This window comes from Balaenoptera acutorostrata, chromosome 1 (genome assembly GCF_949987535.1).
Source record: "Balaenoptera acutorostrata chromosome 1, mBalAcu1.1, whole genome shotgun sequence".
Taxonomy (NCBI): domain Eukaryota; kingdom Metazoa; phylum Chordata; class Mammalia; order Artiodactyla; family Balaenopteridae; genus Balaenoptera; species Balaenoptera acutorostrata.
Window position 1 is genome coordinate 53,858,241 of NC_080064.1, and position 16,242 is coordinate 53,874,482.

Here is a 16,242-nt window from a genome sequence, read left to right on the forward strand (position 1 = left end):
GCTTTCCATCTTGAGAAGCAATAAAGTCTGCTGTAGAAGCAGGGCACGTTTTCAAACCTCCTGTTCATTACAGAGATATGCATCTAAGGAACTTCCAGCCATGTTCTGGGTGACATTTTTTGAAATTCGAACAAAAAGGAGTTTGTTATAGAACTCACAAGGGCAGTTCTGAAAGCTTCATTGATTCCAATAATAATTGCCAATTAATTCATTTAGTCACTTCCTGATATTCTGAAATCAAGAGTTTTGAAAGCTGCTACCTTTAACCTTAGGTGAAATTTAAAATGCTATGACTTTAACTGATCCAACCTAAGCTAACCTTTTAGCCGTTTATAAAAATGCAAAACAAAGTCTGGGCCCAGGTCTGAGATGAGTGATTTGCAATAATATTCTTCATTCGTGCCGTCTTTGGAATGATGAGTCCTGACACTCCCAGGGGATATTAAGGATTTAGTGATAAATAGAATTAGACCAGGTGCTTCTCCTGGCTGAGGGCCTGAGGCATGATAACAGAGGGGATATCAATAAGGCCATAATGGGAACACATCCAGAATTCTCCAGCTCAACCTGTTCAGTGTAATTATAGCTCCCCGGTGGAGGGGTGAGGGCGGGCGCCCTAAGGAGGTGGGTGGGTGGGAAAGAGAGGCTTTCAGGAGCTTCCCCTCTGCCATCATTAACCTTGCTAACAGCTGCGGTCATTAGCGGTCCCCCACCCTGTGTCTGGGGTGCATCTGTTCCCTAGGGTGCTCCCTCCCTGCTCACATCTGGCCCTCTGCCATGGCTGTTGCACCCTCAGAGCTAGTCTGGAAGCAGCCGGAGCTGACACTCCCTTACCCTCGTCAGCCACCGCATGTAGTTTCTAGCTTTTAAATGCAGGTCTGTCCATTTTTAGAAAACTGGCCACGGAAATACCTCAACCCACAGGCTAATAAATTGAGAAATGAGGCTGTGTTCTATAAAAAGATTTCCCAGAAATTCTGAAAACTGAGCTTTCCTGATAAGCAGAGGCAGATTTACTGTGACTCTGACAAAGCCCACACTCCAAGGTCCCGTTACAAGGTCCCTGGTCGCAGAGTCCCTACCACTGCCTTGGGAGGACACCTAACAATGTGTTTATATGGTCATACTTTTTTTACAAATTTGCAAAAGCACAATATTTTAACAGCAGCTGGTTAAGGCTCTTGTCTCTTTCCATGGCACGCCCCCTTCATACCACTCTCCCCTCTGCTGGTGGTTTTGGGATGTCTGAGAACAATTTTAGGGTCCAGGTAAAGAAAGAATGAGTTGGGTCTAAACTCATTTAGTCTGGATTTAATGGGACATATTTCCATGGCTCAAATTCACTTTGGCGTATAGTTTAGTTATTGCTAGACATCCTGATGTAGGAACGGCTCTCAGGAACATCCCTGACAACCACGTGCTGACCCCCTCAGACTCACAAAGGAGTGATGCTCATATATGTACGTGCGTAATGGAGAAGGAACATGTTAGAAGGAAGACTGGCTGGAAAAGCCTTTCCTCCCATGAAAGGCCATGGCCCAGCACGCCTCAATTTCCCCACCAACTCTTCTCGTGTTGAATTCTAGAAGCTTCTTTCTGCTCAAGAAGGCAGGGCGCTCCTTGGTGTGTGGGGAACACTGCATCTCCTTCACTGCTCTAAGGTGGAATTAACACTGCCTCTGAGTTCCAGCTCTCAGCAGATTCTCTGTGCTGGGCTGGTAAAGACCACCACTCCCCTTCTCAAGGCTGTAGTAGACCCATTTCTGAAAAACTATATTTTTGTAAGTGAAATATTAAATATCTTGGAGGATCTCAATATTAAGAAGGATCTCGGGGAGAATTTTCACATGAGACAGATATTTGATTCCGAATTATTCTGATCCAAGTTTTAGGGTTACAAATAATAGCTAATATACTTTGGACACTTGCTTCATGCTAGGCACTGTGTTAAGTATGTTTAATGTGCCTTATTTAATCTTCATATTAACCCAGTGAGTCACTATAATTATTCCAGTTTTAGAGATGAGTCAATCAAGACTTATTAAGTAACTTGCTGAGGGCTTCCCAGTTCTGAAGTGAAAGAAGCAGCCTTCGAAAGTTATATTTTTTGAGTTTTAAGGATTGCTTTTTATTTAATATGATTTTTTATAATTACATAAAACATGAACATGTTTCTAAAGTCAAATCTATAAAAATATTGCCTCAATCCTCCTCCCCTCCATGCTATTTCATCCTTTCCCCACAGGTAACCCCTTTTTTATGGTTTGTCCTTCCAAAATTTTTATATATGTAAGCAAATACCTTCTCTACTTTGCTAAATTTAGAGAAAATAAAACCAAATAATGTTCTTGAACCTAATCATGTAGAGTGGAAGGCATAACCATGTAAAAACTATTCCAAAGTGACTTAAAACACAGTTATTTGATTGCTTTGATTACTTTGGAAGACACCAGGGGATCATCTCTCAATACACATCCGCACACTACGTTCTGTCTTGGACCCTGCTGCCTGAAGAACCCAAATGGCAACAGTAATAACACATTGAAATGCCTGGCTTTATCAGCAACAGAGCGGCTTCATTAAGGCTTCAATCATTCATGTCTTTGATTAGTAGCTCAAAACCCTGAGGTTGTCTTGAAAATATTTCAAGTAGCCTATACTTAAAGAAGTAGACTCTTCTTTTTTTGTGGTCTATGGATATGAGCAAAATAGTTTGTCTTGAGCATTTAGGATCAGCTGGATTCGTGTCACAGATCCTAGACCTGAAAAGTGATCCCAGAGCAGAGGGAACGTTTCCTGGTTTTCTTCCTTGCAACTTTTTCACCCCAGGAGACAGATATCAATGTTGCCAAGTGCTTCACTCATCAGCTCACGGAAGTAGACCCCACAACACCACTGATGTAGCAATCGGTCTATGGATGCAAGTTTGCCCTTCAGAGAAATTCTAGGCCTCACATATACATTTGTATATTATTCCACATTGCCAAAAATTTCACACCGAGTGAACTTGAAGTACAAATCATTGCAAGTCTTGTTGTAGCTGCCATGTTTTTCCTACAACCGGGTTGTGAGGAGATACAACAGGCATCTGGGTTGTTAGTGACTGAGGATGGGAAATGCCACAGCTGGTCTATTGAGTGTAGAGTCTCTACTGGTTTAAATTTAGAAAAGATGAATATGTATAAGGGCTTTTGTGGCCTTGTTCATTACTTTGGTCCCTTTTCACATAAGATCTTGTGTTCCTCAACCATGAATTCTATTAATATTAACCATTAATTCTATTAACTCATGGACCAAGAGTTTCCATGGTCAGAGAAGAAGTAATGTATAAATCTTAACCATTCTATTCATTTGCAGATGATTTCAAATTTGATCTTTATATTAGAGCCAATGGGTTATTTTTTCAAATGTCAACTTCCAATGGGTCTACCTCATGTGGTTGTCGGAAGGATTAAATAAGATGCTGCAGGTAATGTCCTTCTCACGGAGCCTGGCACATAGTGAGTGCTCAATAAATACTAGCTGGAAGCAGAGTGCACCACAGTTAAACCACTCTGGTGTTGGAGGGCTTGAGGGTGAATCTCAGCTCTACCACTCACTATTTTTATGACCTTGGACAAGTAAGTTGACTTCTCTGTGCTTCAATTGTCTCATTTGAAGAACAGAGAGAATGATAGTCTCACTTCAGAGGGTTATTGTAAGGAAGAAAACATTTCCATCAATGAACATCAGAAACATATGTTTGCATAAGTTAACATGTAAAGCACTTTTATTAGGAGCAATGGGATAATAAACTGAAGTGATCAAAATGGTTTTATCAGACTATGCCCACAAAGTGTTTATTTAAGGTATTTGTCATTTGTATTGTACTGCCTAATTTTTTTTAAGATTACAAAAAGAATGTTTAATAAGATATATCATGGAGTATTATCAATTTAGGAAAAATAGTGAAATAGCAGTAGATAAGAAATGAATTATATTATGGCAAGAGGATTGGTTTGGAGTGAAGAGAAGGCCAAAGAGTATAAAATGGCTATTAAATGTTGGCGTTAAAGCATGATGCATTTCATTTTATACTATGGAATCTCTAGTCTAATCTTTTTTGAAAGTCTTCCTGAAAGAGTTGAGGTAATGACAATCTCAGGCTTCTTGGCTTATCTTCCCATAAAGCCTTCTCTCAAACTTTGAATATCGATTGTCAACCCATTTGGTAACCAACTTTTTTTTCAACAAATATTTGTACTGCTTAATTTTTATTGTTGTTGTTGTGTACTGTTAACACTTATCAGATGCTTACCATCCATGTCCCAGGCACTCTGCTGGGCAATTCCTAAGCATTGCCTCATGTAATCCTCTCAACATTCCCCATAATAACAGGTAAGGCAACTAAGACACAGAGCACATAAGTGACTTGCCCAAGGATCAGCCAACTTGAACCACAGTGTGTCCTACTCCAGACCTCTTGCATCACTTTATCCTATATCTTGCGATAGTCTAAAACCATTGCTAACAAAAACACGTGTACAATAGAATGCTAAAAATAAATAAAGCCTCTGGGAAGGAGGCCAATAATTGAGACTGGAACCTCGGATAAAATAGTTATTGCATCAAGCATTAATTTAGAGCTAAGCTTCCCAACAACCAAGGCAAAACAGAGTACACAATGTGTCATACTGTATCTGATTTTAAAAGAAAGCCATGCTCTTCCTTCCCTCACCCTGAACCTGGAGTACTCCTACTCATTTATTCCTCAATAAAATCTAGTAAACATCTACTTTTACCATACACATTTCAGTCCTTCAAAAGGCACACTAGTCCCTGACACCAAACTCTCAGCTAAGTTTACGGTGTGGTTTTTCATAGGACAGATATGGGATGACCTGTTGAACAATGTCTTCATAAGAGCTGGTGCAGGAGCTGCATGACCACAGTCTGAGTGACCACTTCTGGTGTCAGCCCTCGATAAAAGCAGATAGTGAAACCGAGGGGGGCTCTGTGGGGCTCCTGGGCACGGAGGTCTTTTTGTCTCCCGTTTCTTGTAGGCAAGACTCCAGCCTCCATGACCTACCCTGAGTTCCGGAGGGCCGATTCGAACAGCTGCTAAACAAGGGAGGAGCAGCCAACAAACCACTTGCAGCAAGATTAAAGGGACCAGAGAAGCTCATCAAGATTAGGAGACGACCACCTGCGATGAGATGAAGGGAGTGCAGGCCCTGCACACACCCTAATCTTGTCAGCAACCCACCCTTGAACTATTGCTGTAAAATGCCTCATCAAATCCTCCTGGGTGAGGACATACACTTTTTCAGGGCAGGAGCCCTCTGTGTCCCCCTTTGCCTGGCAAAGCAATAAAGCTATTCTTTTCTTTCTTTTTTTAAAAATAATTAATTAATTTGTGGCTGCATTGGGTCTTCATTGCTGCACGCGGGCTTTCCCTAGTTTCGGTGAGCAGGGGCTACTCTTCATTGTCGTGCGTGGGCTTCTCATTGTGGTGGCTCTTTTGCTGTGGGGCATGGGCTCTAGGCATGCAGGCTTCAGTAGTTGTTGCACATGGGCTCAGTAGTTGTGGCTCGCGGGCTCTAGAGCACAGGCTCAGTAGTTGTGGCGCATGGGCTTAGTTGCTTCACGGCACGTGGGATCTTCCCGGACCAGGGCTCGAACCCATGTCCCCTGCATTGGCAGGCGGATTCTTAACCACTGTGCCACCAGGGAAGCCCCAAGCTATTCTTTTCTACTTCATCCAAAACTCTGTCTCCAAGATTCAATTCAACACTAGTGCACAGAGGCCGAGCTTTCAGCATCAGTAGCAGCATATTCAATCCATGGGTCCTGGTAGGGTTAAGTACCACAGGGATCTTTGCATGACCACGAAGTACTATGATCTGTTCAACTGAAAATAACCAATGAAGCCATTGTGTAAGATAGTGCATTGCTTTATACTGGACTTGAATATGTATAAGGAGTAGCAGGCCCAAAGATTTAAGAGGAAATTATGGAAGAAATTAAAATTTTTTAAGTGTTAAATTCTATCCATTGAGGTAATATATTTTCCTGAAAATTGGGGAAAACTAGATATCAGTAGCAGAACATCTTGACACAGCCATAGAAAAGCAGTGATCATAAAACAAGATTACAAGTGAGAGGACAGAACTCCTTGATGCCTCCCTTGTTCATGGGAGTGTGGCTGAAGTTTGGTGGTCAAAGCAGGGAATGAGGAACTGGCCAAGCCAGAGGAGCCCAGAGCGGTGGGCTGCTGCCCTCCAAGTCCCTGGGGTGGGGAAGGGGCATCCGGACTCAGAAGTCAGCCTCCTTCCATAGTCTAGGTATTCTATTTCTTACTCTGCCTTTGGGCCCAAAAGCAGCAGGCTAATGTGCCTTCTGTATTTCCAAGACAGGGTAGCATAATGCAGCATTTCCCAAACTTTGATGAGAAAAAGCTTTGTTGGCAGCACACCTATTAATATCTCCAGAACAATGTTCCTCGTGACACACTGATCTAATGTAATGTGTATACATAGGTGAATAAACTCTGGCCAATGTTCAAGATAAGGGAAATAATCCTTGTATTATGCTTTCATCTTGCTTTCAATTTTAAACGTTGGTTTTTCTTTAAACAAGGCCTTCTGACTCACTGAAGCTCTTTGTGCAAGGAGGTATGTTTGCATTTCAAAGTCTCATGTTTCCTAAGAAAGCCAAGTTCTGAAAACACATTTTGCTGTGATAAAGACTTTTCTGAGATTATAAAGCTAAACAAAAAGTACAATGAATTTAAAAGTTCTTTCTTACCATGGATTTAGCAACAAGAGACCCCAAAATACTTATTTATACAATCTTCTTTGCCTATGAATCCACTGGGCAACTACATAACCAACAGGTTAAATAAACACATATAGTTGTACATATGTGGGTGGGTTCATGGGTAGTAACTGTAGGGTATGTGTCCTTCAGGAATATTAACTGTTCTCCTCCAGCTGGGTGACTTTGACAAACCATTTCCTACGTATATTTCAATCTTGCCATCTGAAAAATGAAGGTGTTGGATTATAGTGTTTTTAATACTTCCCCAAAGATGAGAATCCCGAGAAGTAGTGGTTAAATATTAAGATTACTAAACCCTCTATTTGAACTTCTGATTAAATGGACCTATGTTGTTTGTTTTTTTGTTTGTTTGCTTATATGCTTGTTTGTTCATTTGTTTTTAAACAAAGGCTCTAGGTCCTTATCTTAAAGGAATTTGAAAACTTGATTAGGTGACTCAGGGACTTTCCATCTCTGCCATTCTATAATTCTATGACTCAGTGAGGTGGGAGATCCACTAGCCCCCTCAACAGAAGCTTACTGTAGTTAAGATGAGACCTTGGCCTTCCCTGGTGGTGCAGTGGTTGAGAGTCTGCCTGGCAATGCAGGGGACACGGGTTCGAGCCCTGGTCTGGGAAGATCCCACATGCCACGGAGCAACTAAGCCCGTTCGCCACAACTACTGAGCCTGTGCTCTAGAGCCCGCGAGCCACAACTACTGAGCCCGTGTGCCACAACTACTAAAGCCCGCGCGCCTAGAGCCCGTGCTCCGCAACAAGAGAAGCCACTGCAATGAGAAGCCTGCGCACCGCAACGAAGAGTAGCCCCCGCTCGCCGCAACTAGAGAAAGCCCGTGTGCAGCAACGAAGACCCAACGCAGCCAAAAATAAACAAATAAATAAATTAATTAAAAAAAAAAAAAGATGAGACCTTGGGGGACTTCCCTGGTGGTGCAGGGGACGGCTTTGATCCCTGGTCAGTGAACTAGATCCCACTTGCATGCCACAACTAAGAGTTCACATGCCACAACCAAGACCCGGGACAACCAAAAATAAATTAATTAATTAAATTAAATTTTAAAAAAAAGATGAGACCTTGGGAAATTTCTCTTTCTTAGGTTCTCCTGCATGAAGAGTGGCATCCAGATAAGTTTGTGTGAAATAGATACCTACCTCTCATAAGTCAAGGAGATGATAAGCCCTATGAGAACAACAAACCCTAGTTATGTGGTGGTTATTAAAACTGTGAACACTCTTCCCCTTAACTCTCCTGATGTGTTCTCTTAAATAAATGTCCCACTCAGGGTCCTAGCGTCTGTCCTCCTCCCCAAACCTCACGGTGATAACTTTCAACATCCAGAAATGGTTTGAGAACCGCATAACTCCATGACCTGTTGTCAAACCTCAAACTCCTAGAAACACCAAGTCTGATCACTTACTTTTTCTTCTCTGGAAGCCAGTTGGTCCCCCTGACACTGACCCAACCATTTCTGGGAACTGGTTGGAAAAATGAAGTCTGGTTTTCCAACCAATCCTTTGAGATAATCAGAAGACAGAAGGCTGAAAGGTCCTGTGACTTTAGCTTCTCTAAAAGAAAACCTATAGGACAGCACCCAAACACAATCATCTCAGTTTTAATTTTTAAAACTTAAGTTGCACCTTCCCCTGTCCAAATCAATGATTCATTCAGGGAGGAAAGCAGCATCGTGTTTTGCTGCTGAAAGACTGTAATCTCCTTCTCTGAACATCTTGAAGAACAGTGCTGGGCGGCGGCCCGAGCGCAGCCAGAGGAGGAGGAGGACGTCCGCCCTGCACCGCAGCTCGCATCTGCGGCCGCGCGATCCACCTCCCGCGCCGCTTCCCCCGCGTGCGTCCCTCTGGCCGCGGAGCCGGCGAGAGGCCACACCAGACCGATGGCGGCGGCCCTGTCGGGCCTGGCTGTACGGCTGTCGCGCTCGGCCGCGACCGGCGGCTCGTACGGCGCCTTCTGCAAGGGGCTCACGCGCACGCTGATCACCTACTTCGACCTGGCCTGGAGTTCTGCGCATGAACTTCCCCTACTTTACGTCGTGGCTTCGGTGATTCTCAACGTGCGCCTGCAGGTACATATTTAGAGCAACTAACTTGTGGCACTGTGGGGGGGTGCCCAGCAGGATGGCTGAGCTCCACCCACCAGCTCACCCGCCCTAGAGCAAAGCGACCAGCTCGCCTCGCGCACACGGACTTGCCAGCCGGTCTCGCCATTGCCCCATCTTTTCATATAAATGGGCGGCTAGAAATCATTTGCTGAAAGCCTGCAATATAACCAAAAAAAGCCTAAGATATAATTAAATGTTGAATCTCAAGGAAATAGCTAATTCAAAGAACAGAACTTAAAAATCTGAAAATCCTCAGAAATACTTGAGAAGTTCTTGCATCCATAAAACAAAAGACAGCACCGAACGTAGGGAAATGACAGTAAGCACAGGATGCCCTAAGGGGGGAAAAAGGAAAAGTTACTAACAACTTAAAAAAAGATAAACTGTACAAGAATGGTCAAAATAGGAGACAAATCTTCCAAATTAGAAAAAGAAGAGAAGAGACTTCCAACTGAATGGAATCGATTCTAGGCAACAGACGGATGGAGCGAGACAGAGGAAATTTACAACATGATCTGGAAGGCATACATTTCTTCATCCCAAAAGAAAAAACAATGGCAAACAGAACCTACTGGGAAAAACAAACATTTCAAACTGTACAAGGAGAGCATGCTTCACATATGAAGCAACCTCAGATGTGGCCTGTTTTTCAGCCGTTGCCTGGAGTGTGAGAAAGGGAATCTGAACGCTGGCATGTGGCTCAAGACTCTGCAGTCACAGAAAATCCAATCATAGGGTTCAACTTTGCTATTCAGTGAACAGTGTTTAAATAATCATTGCGATGGAAATATTAGTTACGCATTTTCATTCTTAGAGTAAATCTCTAGGCAAAGCAGGGGAGACAATTATAGTTACAGAACAGAGTGGGAATGTTAACCAACTTTGACAAGTACAGGCAACAAGTTGGCAGGCAGAGAGGAAGAAATGGAATAGTGGTGTTATTCTCCTAAACTAGGAAATCCACATACTGTCTCTAGTTGAAAGAATATGACAGATTTAGGGGTTAGATTTTTTAAGTGAACAAGGTAACCAACAAAAGAGTTAAAAATAGTGATACAACCAAATGGAGGGGGGAGGAAATCCAAGGGGACAGCAGGAAGTCAGCAGAAAATGCCTCATGTCATCAAGTTAAGAAATAGTAAGAAAAGCATATTATTAGGAAAAATGGAGTTAACCTCTAAACAGACATGTAAAAGTTTTTGCCTCTGGGTTGGGAAAGCAAAAGTTGAGAAGGGTGGATGGGGATTTACTGCTTTTCATTATATGTCCTTTTGTACTGGTTGATTTTCCTAAATCCCTTATATGCATGTATTACTTTGATTAAAAGTTAAAACTTATTAAAAATGAATTTACTGCAATTTTTAAAAAAAGAGTGTTGATCAGAGTGAGAGAAAAGAATTGACCCTAGGGAAAGGAAATACAGATATGAGACTGATGAGGTTAAGTAAAAATCCTGAAATCCTGAATTTGAAATGCCAAGTATCAGTATGAACTCATGATATATATATATTTCTTTTTAATAAATTTATTTATTTTTGGCTGAGTTGGATCTTTGTTGCTGCTTGAGGGCTTTCTCTAGTTGCAGCGAGTGGGGGCTACTCTTCGTTGCGGTGTGCGGGCTTCTCATTGCGGTGGCTTCTCTTGTTGCGGAGCACGGGCTCTAGGCGCACGGGCTTCAGTAGTTGTGGCATGCGGGCTCAGTAGTTGTGACTCATGGGCTTAGTTGCTCCGCGGCCTGTGGGGTCTTCCCGGACCAGGGCTCGAACCCATGTCCCCTGCATTGGCAGGTGGATTCTTAAACACTGTGCCACCAGGGAAGCCCAACTCATGATATATTTTATCTTAAAAAAACAAAATGTATTTTCTAGCTCTGTCCATGGAAAAGGCCTAGAAGCAATGAACCAACCAAGTAGAATAAAGACATGTAGTACACAGATTGTGATCCTTAAATCCTATTTTCCACCAAAAAGAGCCAGGGCTCCTTGGAGAAATGGATGATTCCAAATCTAGGGTAGAAAATTACACGGCAAGCTTGGATTGTGTTTCCATGCTAGAAAGCAAGGAAACTATTAAAGACCACTAAGATTATGTCAGAAGGACTTGGGAGCTAACTTAAAGAGGATCCCACTAGTCAAAGATGGGACAATTTGAGCACTAATAAGAATAATCACTGTAATGTATGGAAACCATCAAACATATTAAAAATCCATGAATTTATTATGATGTGCTTAAGTCTTTATTGGTCAAAAAAAAAAAAGTGCACCGGTCATATTTGGTGGACCCTAGGGAATCAACTCATTATTTTGAAAACTTGTAAATAAAGGAAAAGAATCAAGCACTTAGCCTCTGCTGTGCAATCTGTAATTCAGCCAAGTAGTGGATTAGGAGAAGTTTCTCTTTATAGAGTATTTCAGCTAAATACATTGTAAAGGAATGATATAATTTGACTATTGCCAACTTACACTTCTTAATGTATCTATATAATGATCATCAATAGCTGCTAATATCACAAACAAAGAAACAACCAGACTATTCGTCTCCTGATGGAAATATACACCATCCAGGAAGTATTCTTGCCAACAAACTCAAATTGGAATCTGATTAAGTTTCTAGATCTAACCACAAATTTACAGGACATACAGGGGTCAGAGAAAGATGAAAGCAGGAAAATACAGACTATATGGAAAACGTTATAAGACACTGACCCAGTTTCCTCAATGAATAAATTGCAAAGAAAAGAAGAAAAAGGAAAGAAGGTGACTTTTAGGTTAAAATAGACAAACATATCAACTGTTCAATGTGTGGATTTCATTTGGATCCTGATTCTAACTAAAAATAGTAAACAATTATGAGACAGTCAGGAAGTTTGAACACAGGCTAAATATATAATGATATTAAGGACTGTTACTTTTTTAAAGTGTAGAAATCATTCTGGTTGTGTTAAAAATAGTTCTTATATTTTAAATACTCACACCTATTTCTGGAAAAATTATATAATACCTTACATTTGCTTCAAAGTAATCTGGCTTGTGGGGAGTAGAGAGTATAGAGGGAAACTAGATGGGTTATGAATTGATAGTTATTAAGCTGGATGTTGGTTACATGGGGTCTCATTATGCCAGTCTCTGTACTGTTGTATACAGTAAAATTTTTCCAAAATAAAAAAAAGGATTGATCATCCCCTCTCTTGGAAGGATTCACCTTGCACATTCTTTTCTTTTTTTTTTGGCTGTGTTGGGTCTTTGTTACTGCACACAGGCTTTCTCTAGTTGCAGCGAGCGGGGGCTACTCTTCGTTGTGGTGCGTGGACTTCTCGTTGCGGTGGCTTCTCTTGTTGCAGAGCACAAGCTCTAGGTGCATGGGCTTCAGTAGTTGTGGCATGCGGGCTCAGTAGTTGTGGCTCGCGGGCTCTAGAGTGCAGGCTCAGTAGTTGTGGCGCACGGGCTTAGTTGCTCCAGGGCATGTGCGATCTTCCCGGACCAGGGATCGAACCTGTGTCCTCTACACTGGTAGGAGGATTCTTATCCACTGCGCCATGAGGGAAGTCCCTACCTTGCACATTCTTGAAGGTGGCCGAGGACGTCACCCTTTGTTCTCATTCCTGTGGGATGAGGTATGCATGGAGATGGCAGAAGCAGGATGACCCTGCTTTACTCTTTCACCATATTGAGGTGTTTCAAAATAAGTGATTTGAATAAACATTCAAAAGCAACTTTTTCCAACATCAACTTATTGCAGTTATTTGAGGTGGGGGTGGAAGGCCACAGAGGACCATGATGTCAGACTCCAGAACACAAATTTTTTCCCCCTGACATGATTTAAAACTCAAACCATCTTCACATGCCTTTCTGAGGCCAGAAGGACAATCCTGGGCTCTTGGCCAGAACCAACCCCCCACCTTTTCAGGACCAGTGTCTTTCCTCTCACTTCTTTAAAGAATGGAGAAGAGCAGAAAAACCTGGAAAACATTATGCACCTTTGACAAAAGTAAAATAAAAACATACTGTGTCAATTTCTCACAGACACTGTAGTCAGACCTCATTTTATTTTCAGATGTGTGGGAGAGTCTTCTGTTAGATGCTCAGTCCAGCACAGCAGGGAGAAAACAGGATACACTGTAACTAGGTTGTAAATAGATTTAAACCCCTTGGGTCACCCTGCCTTTAGTTTCCTAATGCCCTGCCCCACAACGGAATGACAGGGCCAATATCCTCAATCTCAGAGGTTTTCAAAATTTCGTTCTTCACACAACTCTGGAATTTCTTATGTGCACAGACTAAATAGAAACAAAGCCAAATTCATGACAAATGACTTTTTAAAAACTTGAAATGAAACAAGCATTTTTCTGAACAGGAAGAGTAACAGACGCAAAGAAAGCCACCCAAATTGTTTTCTTCAAATGCTGAACTTCATATCTGTCCTTCACACTTATTCCGGATCCACGTTGCCCTTTTCATTAATTTGCTTGTGGATTTGAACCCACTTTGATTCCCATCCTGTCCATAAAACCTTCAGTCTCTCTTGAGAACCAAGGTCTAGGCTGAGGAAGTTGCAGTTAGAAACAAAAGTGAGTTAATAATACCAGGCAAAAGGTATTAAGTAAAGCCTGCTAAACTTTCTTCATGCCTTCTTGCTTGTAACGCTTGCATGACCCTCTGAGGTAGCTGCTCTTATTTCCTCCATTTCACAGTTGAAGAAACCAAAGCTTCAAAGGGCTACAACTAGTAAGAGACTCAGCTATGACTGGAACAAATTTCTGTTTTACTCCAAAGCTCAAGCCTGTAATCACTGCGATAAACCTTTTACCAGGAAGCTTTGGAAGGGACTAAGCTATTTATGTTAAAAGTAGCAGAACTTTGTAGGGAAGATGCCAAGGCAGCAAGACATAGTAAGAAAGGGTACAGGCTGCTTCGTATGACTGTGCATATTGTGTACTGCACAACTCCAGGGGGCGCCACTCACACTATTGTTTATGGAAATGGTGCCTTTGAAGTTGTGCTGGGCACCACCTGCATGGCCATATGCCTTTAATGGGCATGGGCCTTGAAATTTAAATAAGCTCCTCTGATCTTTGACCTTCATTTCATTTCTCTGAGCTTTAACTTCATCACGTGCAAACTGGGGCTGCCAATAAATGTAGAACAGGCAATACTGCTAAGATGACTGTACCCCGGTGGCTATTAGAGTGGTTATGAATATACAGTTTATGAGTACTGTACCTAGAAAGCAACTTCTCCCAGAGTACTCTTCCTAGGGGGGTACAATTGGGTTTGGCCAAGTGCAAGTCTCCTTCTCCTCCTCCTGAACCTCTACAGGCAGGAGTGCCAAGAGCTCAGTCTTTGATCATCTTCTCTACCTATACTCATTCTCAAGGTGATCTCATGCAGGCCCATAGCTCAAATGCCGTCTAAAGATGATAACTCTTAAATTTTATCTCCAACACTATGCTCTCCTTGAGCTTCAGATCTTACGTCCATCTTGACATTCCCATTTGGACATCTAATAGGCCCCTGAAACTAACATAATTTAAGATATCCACACAAGCGACAAAACCAAACATAAATATATGGGACTACATCAAACTAAAAAACTGCACAGCAAGAGAAATAATCAACAAAATGAAAAGGCAACCAGTGTAATGGGAGAAAATATTTGCTTAATACATTATATATAATAAGGGGTTAATACCCAGAATATATGAGGAACTCATATAACTCGGTGGTAAAACATAATTCAATTTAAAAATGGGCAAAGGGACTTCCCTGGTGGTGCAGCGGTTAAGAATCCGCCTGCCAATGCAGGGGACATGGGTTCGAGCCCTGGTCCGGGAAGATCCCACATGCTGCGGAGCAACCAAGCCCGTGCGCCACAACTACTGAGCCCACAAGCCACAACTACTGAAGCCCGTGTGCCTAGAGCCCGTGCTCCGCAACAAGAGAAGCCACAGCAATGAGAAGCCCACGCACCGCAACAAAGAGTAGCCCCCACTCACTGCAACTAGAGAAAGCCTGCACACAACAACGAAGACCCAACACAGCCAAAAATAAATAAATTTAAAAAAAAAATGGGCAAAGGACCTGAATAAACATCTTTCCAAAGAAGACATGCAAACGGCCAACAGGTACAAGAAAAGGTGTTCAACAGCACTAATCATCAGGGAACTGAAAATCAAAACCACAATGAGATACCACCTCACAGCTGTTGGAATGGCTGTTATCAAAAAGACAAGAGTTATATAAGTGCTGTTGAGGATGTGGAGAAAAGGGAATCCTTGTACATCGTTGGTGGGAATGTAAATTGGTGCAGCCATTATGTGCCAAAACAGTACAGAGGTTCCCCGAAAAACTAAAATAGAAGTGCTATATGATCCAGGAATCCCACTTCTGAGTATATATCCAAAGGAAATGAACTCACCGTTTCAAAAAGATATCTGCACCCCCCATGTTCACTGCAGCATCATTACAATAGCCAAGACATGGAAACAACCTAAGTGTTCATCAGTGGATGAATGGATAAAGAAAATGTGATACACACACACACACACACACACACACACACACACACTGGAATATTATTCAACCCTAGAAAGAAGAAAATCCTGCCATTTGCTACAACATGGATGAAACTTGAAGGCATTATGCTAAGTGAAGTAAGTCAAACAGAACAAGACAACTAGCATATGCTCTCACTTATATGTGGAATCCTAAAAAAAATCTTTAAAAAATCATAGGAACAGAGAGTAAATTGGTGATTGTTGAGGTTGTGGGGGAAGAAATGAGGTGAAAGTGGTCAAAGGTACAAGTGTTCAGTTATAAGATGAATAAGTTCTGGGGATGTAACGTACAGCATGGTGACTATAGTTAACAATATTTGAAAGTTGCTAAGAGAGCAGATTTTAACACACACACGCAAAGGTAACTGTGAGGTGACGGATGTGTAACTAACCTTACTGTGGTAATCATTTTGCAATATATGTGTATATCAAATCATCACATCGGGAATAGATCATTGCTTATCTTTGCTAATAAAATCATGCAAATATTGCAAAAAAAATCATCACGCTGTACACCATAACCTTACACAATGTTATATGTCAATTATATCTCAATAAAGCTGGAAAAAAATAAACTCATTCAAGTTAAAAAAAAAAAAATCCAAAATGGAACGTGTGCTTTTGACCCTTAACCTGCTCTTCCCCAGTCCTGTCAAAGTCACCACCATCCACCCAGCTGCTCAAATCAAAAGCAAGTCCTCTCAACTGTGACCTTCAACATTTATCCTTACTGTGACCTACTCTCCCTACTTCC

At 41.9% G+C, this 16,242-nt stretch overlaps 1 protein-coding gene across 1 annotated transcript; it reads left to right on the forward strand.

Moving 5' to 3' along the window:
* Nucleotides 1-8,710: 8,710 nt before the first annotated feature.
* On the forward strand, nucleotides 8,711-8,911 carry LOC130705773 (small integral membrane protein 10-like protein 2A). The gene has a single exon (XM_057534893.1). The coding sequence runs from the start codon at nucleotides 8,711-8,713 to the stop codon at nucleotides 8,909-8,911; it is 201 nt and encodes a 66-aa protein (XP_057390876.1).
* The last annotated feature ends 7,331 nt before the right edge of the window (nucleotides 8,912-16,242 follow it).

Bases quoted from the DNA above. Each gene is read 5' to 3' on its own strand.
- LOC130705773 (XM_057534893.1), top strand. From the start codon at position 8,711: ATGGCGGCGGCCCTGTCGGGCCTGGCTGTACGGCTGTCGCGCTCGGCC.